Raw genomic sequence first — 11202 nt, forward strand, 5'->3', positions numbered from 1 at the left:
CAAAAGTGCACGTCTTCTTTGAAAAATATATAACCGAATAACCAGAATGCACCACTTCTTTCGACGCTATTTTTATTATCTTTGCCTGATAGCTGGAATTTAAGTTACTCTTAAATTCGAACAACTTGAATTCAACTAACGTGACTTGTATCAATATAAATTTGACATCGGGCTACTTCAATACAAATGCCTTGAGTTCAACTAACTTGACTAATTTGAACAAGACTTAAGGGGGTACGATCAAATATGTCAGAGCGGTGACATTACCTACAAAATTAGGCAAAATCAGGGGTTTACGGCCTGACACTTTTCGTCCTTATATGAGACGATTTCAAGCTGGGAATGGGTTCATTCGAAAGAAAAAAGTTTAATGCAGCGCAGTCAACACACAATTTAACGAAATTCTATTTATATTTAGAAATACGAGTGTTATAAAGTAGAGCAAAAATCTATCATTGACAGCTATAGAAATTTAAGCATTTTTATGTAATTTAGAGAGTGTTTTGAACGAAATCGCGATTTGACTGCGCTGCGTTGTACTTTTGTCTATCGAATGAACCCTTTCCCAGTTCAAAATGTTCTCATATAAGGACGAAAAATGTCAGGCCGTAAAACCATACCACAGTATTGCTTTTGGCTGTGTTATCGATAAAACAGAGCAAAAATGTGACAAATTTAGTTGGGCTTTTGTGAACCAGGCGGCACCTAACTTGAAAGGCTACCGATGTGGAATCGAAACGATACGAGTTACTGAAAATTTCCCCCTCCACTACACACAGCACCTTAGGAGATGTGTGTACATGAGCTCGGCGCCTCGGGCCACTTCAGGCAGCTTCGGAAAGTGAAAAGAGATCGCGAATGTAAAGTGAACCTTATTCTCTCGCCCTTGAAATCCTGTTCAAGTTGCCGACAAACGGCACAAATCGCGCGCGATATTTTCATTTGCCCAGACATATTTACAGAAGCCCGTGAAGACATGAATACAGAGCCAGTCTTTTGCTATCATGCGGGTTCAAATTTGTGACTGTTTTATTTCATACATAATTTTTTTCAGTTTTTTAACTTTAGAATTCTTCGTTTCATATGTTACTCTATTTATAAAATACTGTGGAAACTATAACACTGTTCAACACGGGTCTGATTTTGTAAACGTGAATAAATATTTCTTATAGATTTCGACGTGCTGATTACGAATCTGCAAACCGTTTTTTCCCAGAACGTACAGTTTTTGAAAAAATCAATTTTGAAAAAAATGACAAATTTTCAACTTTGGGATTTTTTTCTGCTTTTACCGTAGTAGTTATTTAGTTGCTCTTTGCACGAAATGATTCTGTGGACTCTCCCGAATAAAATAATATAAATAGTTATTAGATTATAAACATCGAAATAGGTTTAAATAACAATTAAAGTGAAAAGGACACCCAAAACGCACCCATTTTTGCTGATATTTTTCACTTTATTTCAAAAAGTAAGGGTCTAGAAGAAAATTTGACTATACCACGCGATAGAGCAAACCTTTCTACTAAGGAAGGCATCAAGCGAATGTCCAAAATTATTTTTTATTTCAATATAAAAATAAAATAGTTTGGCGAAACGCGTGGCGGAGACAGTGGTACTCAATGACGTCAATGCGTATAGGGACCGCTGAACGGCAGGCGGTAGGCGAAGTGTCATCCGCGCGCGCCGTTGTCATTGAGTACCACTGTCTCCGCCGCGCGTTTCGCCGAACTATTTTATTTCTATATTGAAATAAAAAATAATTTTGGACATTCGCTTGATGCTTTCCTTAGTAGAAAGGTTTGCTCTATCGCGTGATATAGTCAAATTTTCTCCTCGATCCTTACTTTTTGAAATAAAGTGAAAAATATCAGCAAAAATGGGTGCGTTTTAGGTGTCCTTTTCACTTTAATTGTTATTTAAACCTATTTCGATGTTTATAATCTAATAACTATTTATATTATTTTATTCGGGAGAGTCCACAGAATCATTTCGTGCAAAGAGCAACTAAATAACTACTACGGTAAAAGCAGAAAAAAATCCCAAAGTTAAAAATTTGTCATTTTTTTCAAAATTGATTTTTTCAAAAACTGTACGTTCTGGGGGAAAACGGTTTGCAGATTCGTAATCAGCACGTCGAAGTCTATAAGAAATGTTTATACACGTTTACAAAATCGAAGAAAAGTCAAAATTTGTCGAACAGTGTAATTTATATTTTAGCCACACAGGTAGGCATAAAACACAGTTGCACTTCTCATTTTTTTACAACCAGTCTTTTCAAATCAAATTTATATGAAGATTGGAATTGTATATTAAAGTTACTTGTAGAATAAAAAAAAAAGTTGCAGGTTTGAGCGGGATCCGAACTCGAGCAATGGTAAAGACATAGATGACAGGTATAGGATCCGTGCATTTTGACGTTCTTCATTTTATTACCGTTACGTCTGATGTCACAGTTAGATTATGTATAATGAAGAAACAAATGCAATAGATCACATGTATATTTAAAACAGTTGTATGCGTTTGGATACACCACTAGGCCACGCATAGGGAATTGAAATATCTCAATACCGTCGATTAGTTGTCGCGATTTCGAGTAACACTCGGTCATGTTCGGCTCGCATCACGTATCGCATCTGTAACGTCCCTAAAACGATGCTACGTTGTCCATGGAAGAGCGGCCTTCCAATGGACGAAAAGGTGGGGGTTCGTTTGGCGTGCGGTTAAGGAGTTAAAATCCAAGGCTTATATCTTTCTTAACAATAATTTATTCAATAATACTTATTCTAATCCTAACGTTAATACAACATTTATAACTATTCTAATCTGGTTAAATAAAATCATAAGATAATATGAGATTATATTATGTGTGATTATATATATATGTGAGGTTATATTGAAGGTGATCAGAATTATCTATCAATTATCTCGATAACGCAAGGGTTATGCAAATACGATATATACGTCGTTGAACGAGAGTTAGGTTATGTGATTATTTATACTATTCGCGGTAGAGGATCCTCTATACACGGTGAAGTGTATTGTGCGTGTGTGTCTGCAATAGATCTTGTCTCGTATGCCTTGGTCGCTGCCAAAGTTATAGGTGGCTATAACCTCAGAGCGGTCTCAAGGTTCCATGAAACATATAATCGTTGCCTTCATTGCCTAAGCATCCGTAAGCCCTTCGTTGTCTTTTCTACATCAGTCGCAACCCTGGAGAAAAGACTCTTCAGGAGCGGTCTTAGAAATGTGTCCGACTAGGAATGGCTTCTAGCGCTTGTTGGCAGGCGATTCGTCTGCTTCTGGCGAGCACGAACTCTATATTAAAGGAGCATCAACTACTATTTGCTAGAACGGTCGCTACCTCTAAAGGAGCGGTCTCGATCTTTTAGTATATCAGCTTCCTCCAAGATGTCCTCCGTACTGCACTTCACAGGAATCGTCGTAGTGCACCTGTCATAAGGTTACTTCAGACTGAACCTATAAAGCAGCATCAAATACCCTTGATCTCTGGAAAACGGTCGCTACCTCTAGAGGAGCGGTCTCGATCTCACTGGACGAGTATATCAGCTGCCTCCAAGATCTTCGTCTGTTCGGAACCTGATGCCAGTGAGAAGTGTGTCTCCTGCTGCTTTCGCAGCTCCTTATATACTCGCTAGACGGAGTTCGCGCATGCGTAATGTCTTATTTTCTAATGGCGGTCTTATTCTAATCGTAAATAAAAACGTACGATATACGTTGTGTTTATGTTAAAATATAATTGGAACCTATAATATATGATATAAAAATAAGGTACAAGAATATTAATTAGTATTAAGATAATAGAATACGCAGTAATATAATAATAAAGTATTAGAAGGATACAAATATAGAGAGAGATGGCAATAGACAGAGAGAGATAGTAATAGGTAGAGAGAGATGTAATAGATAAAGTGAGATAGAAATGGATAGAGTGAGAGGGAAGACCGTGGGTCGTTACACATCGCTCGCTCCTAACCTAGCGCGTTACCACTTATATACAGGGTGTCCCAAACTAAGTGCGGGAGCCGGAAATGGGAGATTCCTGGGCTGATTCTAAACAACATTTTCCTTTGCAAAAATATCCTCCGAAGCTTTGTTAACGAGTTATTAACAAAAAACCCCGACCAATCAGAGAGCGCGAATAGCGAGCGCTCGGCCGACCAGCGACAAGGAACAAGTTACGCGGAGCGTCTGCTATTCACCGTGCTCGAGGCTTGTACAAGAAACTCAAAATGTATACGTCAATGCTCAATTTCTCCTAAACTATTGGATGAAAAATTATGAAAAAAATTAAGACCACGTTAACTATTGAGACATATATTATAGAATTTTTTCAGATTTTTAAATTAATTATCCAAGTTATAAAAAATATAACACAAGAAGAAAGAATTTTAAAATGCCGATTTAGTAAAGTAATGCCATAGTAAAAAAAATAAACAGCAATGTTTTCGTAGTTTCTATGAATTATACGTTATTTTACTGTGTATTAAAACATTGAAAAGTGTACAATAATAGTTATTTCATAATGAATGAACGAAAATTGGACGTATTAGTTGCTGTAATCTTTAAAAAGTACGGAAACATTGATTTTTACTTTTTTAATTATGACGAACCAAGGTAAAACATGTTTAAATAAATTGAGACTAATAATAATATGTCTCTAGTAATACGAGTAATTACTATCGGTAAAACTTACTCATTCGGAGAGGAATTCACCTGCTGCTTGAACACTTGCTCCACTAGGTCGTTATGCCGATCCCGATCATTGGGGGATGATGCCCAGGTAGCGCTGATCGCAGGTATCCAAGACCACAAGAAGACACCTTGCATTTACAACACTACGCGGTCACTAACACTGATCACTTCACTAAACGAGCACTTGACCTTTTAATGACCAACAATCGACTATTTTGAAACGTTCTGCGGCATTTCGTAAATAAAACCAAGATGTTACACAGTTCGGCGGCGAAATTACGATCGATACTGGCGATTTTATCCGAAGTCTCTTTCCTCGTGCTCTCGCATCCCTCCAGCGCGACTTCTCGGGGTGTAGCTTCGTCGAAATTCTCGAATTTGATTTGTTAGTTGACACCAACGAGGTTGGATCTTCCTCGGTTACTTTTTCTAGTGGAGGTGGTAGTCTCTTCTTCGGATGGAAAAAGTCGCAAGCAAATTCATGGGGAAAAGCGAAGGCCGTAACGAGTGTCTCGCAGATGTGGCCGTTTATGATCACAGGTATTGCCCTGCAAGTTCGAAGGATCCATCCGTACCCGAGACCGAAGGCCGCGAGGGTCGCGTCGCGCTTACCATGGAAGTCCTTTCGATGCATTCGGACTGTGTCTCGAAGGACTGTGTAACATCTTGGTTTTATTTACGAAATGCCGCAGAACGTTTCAAAATAGTCGATTGTTGGTCATTAAAAGGTCAAGTGCTCGTTTAGTGAAGTGATCAGTGTTAGTGACCGCGTAGTGTTGTAAATGCAAGGTGTCTTCTTGTGGTCTTGGATACCTGCGATCAGCGCTACCTGGGCATCATCACCCAATGTTCGGGATCGGCACAACGACCTAATGGAGCAAGTGTTCAAGCAGCAAGTGAATTCCTCTCCGAATGGGTGAGTTTTACAGTGAGTTTTCAATGTTTTGATACACAGTAAAATAACGTATAATTCGTAGGAACTACGAAAACATTGCTTTTTATTTTTTTTACTATAGCATTACTTTACTAAATCGGCATTTTGAAACTCTTCTTCCTCGTTTTTTATGTTTTACAACTTTGTTAATTATTTTAAAAATCTGAAGAAATTCCAAAATATTTGTCGCGATAGCTAACATGTTGCAGCATTTTTTGTTATAATTTTTCCACCAGTAGTTTTAACAAAATTGGTCAATATCCTTCTTGTCTCTCGTTTTTTATGTTTTACAATTTTGTTAATTAATTTAAAAATCTGAGAAAATTCCACAACATTTGTCGCAATAGCTAAGGTGTCCTTAATTTTTTTCATAATTTTTTGTCCAATAGTTTATGAGAAATCAACACTAACAGTGTCTTTTTTTTCTACAACTTGGCTAATAATTTAAAAATCTGAAAAAATTCCACAATATGTGTCGCGATAGTTAACGTGTCCCTAATTTTTTTCATAATTTTTCATCCAATACTTTAGTTGAAATTTGGCAATAACGTGTAAAGGTCTTGAGTTTCTTGTACAAGCCTCGAGCACGGTGAGTAGCAGACGCTCCGCGTAGCTTGTGACCTGTCGCCGGTCGGCCGAGCGCTCGCTATTCGTGCTCTCTGATTGGTCGGGGTTTTTCGTTAATAACTTGTTAACAAAGCTTCGGAGGACATTTTTGTAAAGGAAAATGTTGTTTAGAATCACCCCAGGAATCTCCCATTTCCGGCTCCCGCACTTAGTTTGGGACACCCTGTATACATACAGGGTGTCCCGCGTAACACAAAAAAAAAACACAAAAAAAAACTGTTTACATGTCATTTGTATGGTATAAGGGGGAAAATTTATTGGCTATAACAAATTATCTTTTAGATTATTATTTTAGTAAAATAATAATCGTAGTAAATAGAACTATATACTTTTTGTCAAATCACTTTGTAGTGCGTTTCAAGACAAATTCAACGACATAGAAATTATATATCTTTCTTCAAATGGTTTTCGAGACATTGCATACGAAAGTTTAGTGCTTTTCAACACCGGAAAACCTGCTCGAGTAGAAAGCACCGCAGGAAGTCTCGCCTGCGCGTCAAGTGTCACACGCCATACATTATCCCTTGAAACCGATACGAGAGGCTTTGCTGCAGGAACAGTAGGCCCAAATTCTGGAAATGGTTTTCCTGTGAACCTGACTATCATGTCTTTGAAAATAATAATTTAAAAGAAAATTTGTTATAGCCAATAAATTTTCCCTGTACATAAATACAGGTAGATACAGTAATGTTGCGGACGAGAGCCGTTTCGTCTCCATGGACGAGAGCCGTTTCATCTACACTCTACAGGGACGAGAACCACGGTCTATCCTCACTACCTCGTATGATATGTGCCTCCGAGAAACCAATTCTTGGAATCATCGCGACGAGCTCGACGCCCGAGAACAAGGAGGCTATAAAAAAACAAGGATAGCATTAGGGATTTAAATAGGAAAAATTGAAGTTTCTTATTCGCAAACGGATTTTCACGCAAATAATACCAGTTAATTCCTTGTGCTCTCCCGAAGGAAATAATATCAAACACGACATGATTCCGATTATTTATAACATACATAAAAATTGATTTATAGAAAGAAAGGTCACACTCATCTATGTATACAGTAATGTTACAGCGAGAGCCGTGCTGGGGTCTCGTCGCGGCTCTTGTTCATGTGGACGAAACGGCTCTCGATCGTATTATTACTGTATTTAGAATCCAACGATCCTAATCCAGACCAAACTCAAAATATATACATACATATATATATTAATATTTCTATTTAAAATTGGCTTGAGTTTCATTAGTATCTACTTATATGATTATACCTATCTATAAGGTTATTGGGCTGTTACTCTATTTTATCAATCACCTAGGGGGTAGAACCTACCCTCCCAAAATGTCTCACTTGTTTGGAAACACCCTGCATAACTCCAACATTTCTTTTTCTTTCTTTCTTGCCAACATTAACAGAAGTCTATAATAATTAGACAGTCGTTTCATACATATGTACATGCATGTATCTCCCAATCGGATAATTAGTATAATTCAATAATTAGTAACGTTGCAAAAAAATTAGTGTACTAATTTCGTTTATCGTTTACTTTAATTAATTAAATTCGTTTATTAATTTAAATGAGTTGAACTTTCTCTTATAAAACCAAAAGTTTATGACACTTTTTTATAGCTATCAATAGTATTTGATACATAGATTTCAAAAATATCAGTATTAACTTTAGGTATTCATACTACTAATAGTTATACATTTTTAAAGGGGCGTATTATTGCTACTATACTGCTACTACACTGCTAATTTTAACGCCACATTGATTTCATTGTTCATGGGGCTCAGTTAGTCAGGAAATTGATGAATCTTTACTGTACATAACCTAGAATTATGGTATGGGTCAGATGTGATCTAGGTTATGGGGTAGGAGTCGGGACTATGCCCAGGCCACAGACAAGTCTGTGCCACGAACTAATACATATTGTTTGTGTTATATCGTCAAAATGACAGATTATGGACTGTAAAAACATGAATTTCTTTATCGCCTGAATCCCGCGGACAACGAACAAAGCCAATATAGCGCTAAAATAAGCCATATAATAGATATCTCTAGAGACGTATAACTTTTAATACTCTGAGTTTTAAAGTTGATATTTTTTAATTCTACTTGTCAAATACTCTCGGTAGGTACACAAAAAATCCTAAATTTTTGGTATCCCAAGATGAAGTTTAACCTTTAACACAAGATATGACATGTCATTCATCGCTCTAATTTAGGTGACAGTACCTATTCAGATAATATGAAAAAACTAATATAAAAAAAGCTGTACTTGGAACTATTAGAAATTGTTACAAACTATGGTTAACGCGTGAAACAATTGAAAAAGGTAAGATGTAAACATACTTTTACAATGTATTACAAGAAATATTACTTATATTTTATAAGAATTTTTTTTTTCTACATACAAAAGTTTACATTGCACTGTGAAGCAACAGATCCCAATTTCTCCTTAACGTATTCCCAATCACAAACACCTTCATGACAGCCTTTGTAGTCCAAAGGCCTTTCATTTAAATAAAATCTTACTTTATTAGAAGAATCGCACCTGAAAGCAGTAATTACAAATAAAAGTATTAATTTTAATGAAAGTTAGTTTCAAGGATACAAGACGAATATAACTGCAAAATTACTTGTAAAAGACAGCCGCGAAATTCGCGGCGAAAGGTATCAGATGGGAAGTACGCCACTTTCTTGTATTTTTCATTTCGTTAAAGTTGTTACTTGTCAAAGGTGTTGAATCTTCTGCGATTCCCATTGACATTAAGTGTAATTGGACCATTGAACTATGGGTGTAGTAAAAAATACCTTTTAGGTCTTCTCTTGAGTCTCCATTTTCCAATTTCCTATAATATTCGAGAAAAAATCATTAAAGGAAAATGTGGGGATTATTTCCAGGCATTATAGAAAAAATGTGTCAAAAATTTGAATTACGAGGGACTCACGTAAATTGGTTAAACATGTCCTGCAACGGCATGCATCCGATTTTCCTTAGCAGTTTGTCACCGTAACTACTGTAATAATAATAATGAAGATCTTCCTTATATTCGAATACTTCTAACTCATTCTCAGTGAAAGCCGCGCACCAAGGAGATAATTTATCAACGTGCCAAGCTCTCTCGTAAATACACGCATAATGCATAGTTACGACATCATCTGCAACGAATAACCTAATTAAATTAGTTTCTTCTACAGAAAATAATATTACCTAATTATAATGTCTAAACGTATTCCTGAATAATATCTTATACCTAAGGAGAGGTCATCTGAGAAGCCAAGTCGTCGACTGACATTGTGAATTAGTTTCTGAAATTCGGAGCCAGACAGAAAGGTAGAAGCTTCATCATTTTTCGATGGTTCATTTTCTTCCCGCCAACGCTTACAAATTTTATGAGTCTAACAAAGAAAGATATTTTTATGCAATAACGTTAAAAATTGTTCTACATATTTGTTCTTAATTACCACTTTTACATACTTTTAGTAAAGTGTCTTCCTTGGTTGGTACCACTTTCATGTTCATATTTACATCTCCAAAGGCTCCACGGATGAAGGACTTCATACTAAGTATGGTTCGTTGAGTGTCTGTGGATCTGAACTATATAAAAGTCAGAATTTCAAAGTGTTTGAGTATTTAAATTTAAACGATTTTTAAATATTACCAATACCTTCGTGTATTGTCGAACTATAATAGAAGTGTTATTTTATTACCTAGATATAACTTACATAATATCTATCTACTTGTATATCCTTCGAATCAGCCTGGAAAAGTTCAGGCAAATAATTTTTAAATCGTTTTCCGATAAATGTTAAATCGTTTATACCCTGCTCTGTTAAAAATTCTTTATTCTCTGTATTAAGACTTGAATTCATCCTCCATCTCTTCAAATTCTCTATATCTTTCTCGCACAAACGGCTACCTAGAAATAACCAGAATAAAAACTACTTTTTAAGGATATTTATACTTTTTTTAAAGATTGAAGCGTGAGATATGATCATATAAAAACGTGTGACTCTAAAAAAGTAATCGGTCATTAATAGAATGAAGATGATTGCAATTCGAATCCTAGATTATATAATCGTGTACATTATCTATAATTACTCACTCCCATGTTTTTCATAATTTTGAATTATGTTACGTTGCAATTCCGGTAAATACTTTTTCATGTTTGTAATTTCTTTTTCATTTGGATTTCGGGTTCCATGCCTTGTCAGCATCCATATTTGTACTGGATGACAGTCTGCAGAGAAAAGATTTAGTGTTTATAAGTAAAGATTTTTAAAGGCCAAAAATTTGGTATCCCTTGTTAATTCTTATTGAAATATTATTATATGAAATAATAGACGCTTTTAACTTGAAGTTACGATTTTCAACAATAATTGGAATGTTCTTTATTTCAAGACAATTGTCTATGTTTATTTAAATTATGTGTTTAACATGGTACTTGTTTTCCTTGATTAGAAAAATGGTACCAAACTTGTGACAGGTAATGTAAATATAATTGTAAAATGTAATTAAACTTACTTACTGGGAACACTAGTATTTTTAATTAGACCATGGTTGAGCTGATAGGCTGTTTTAGTGTTTGCGTATATATATGGTTGTTGGTCATCAGAGTAACAATAATTTGTTTCAGCATCACATAAAACTAATTTAGTTTCAAGACAGACTATAATTAATATTGTAAAGACTCTTATATCCAACATTTTCCTGATTTTATTTATTTTCGGCATATGTTGTACCTGTTGGCGAAGAAATGTAGGAAGATATTTAACCCATGTAATAACTTGTTATTTTTATTAAAAATGACTATAGGAAAGAAATAATTATGGAACGCGTCCTTGTAATATCACGTTTTGCAAAAGTCTTTGTTACTGTTAATGTCTGATAAATTATGTTATGTAGTGATATACATACATATGTATGTG

At 35.6% G+C, this 11202-nt stretch overlaps 1 protein-coding gene across 1 annotated transcript; it reads right to left on the reverse strand.

Annotated features, from left to right (window-relative positions):
* Positions 1-7839: 7839 nt before the first annotated feature.
* Positions 7840-10980, reverse strand: LOC143179070 (multiple inositol polyphosphate phosphatase 1). The gene is made up of 8 exons (XM_076378081.1): positions 10803-10980; positions 10380-10514; positions 10000-10193; positions 9752-9871; positions 9528-9672; positions 9222-9432; positions 8910-9122; positions 7840-8824 (listed from the first exon to the last, which is right to left on the reverse strand). Exons 1-8 carry the CDS (start codon positions 10978-10980, stop codon positions 8677-8679), a joined length of 1344 nt encoding a protein of 447 aa, XP_076234196.1. The 3' UTR covers positions 7840-8676.
* Between the last annotated feature and the right edge of the window lie 222 nt (positions 10981-11202).

The sequence above is a fragment of the Calliopsis andreniformis genome, chromosome 5 (assembly GCF_051401765.1).
Source record: "Calliopsis andreniformis isolate RMS-2024a chromosome 5, iyCalAndr_principal, whole genome shotgun sequence".
NCBI lineage: Eukaryota > Metazoa > Arthropoda > Insecta > Hymenoptera > Andrenidae > Calliopsis > Calliopsis andreniformis.

Bases quoted from the DNA above. Each gene is read 5' to 3' on its own strand.
- LOC143179070 (XM_076378081.1), bottom strand. From the start codon at position 10,980: ATGTTGGATATAAGAGTCTTTACAATATTAATTATAGTCTGTCTTGAA. The intron at 9,872-9,999 runs GTAAGTTATATC...ACTTTTATATAG, and splicing joins TACAAGTAGATAGATATTAT to TTCAGATCCACAGACACTCA. The intron at 9,433-9,527 runs GTATAAGATATT...TATTCGTTGCAG, and splicing joins CTCAGATGACCTCTCCTTAG to ATGATGTCGTAACTATGCAT.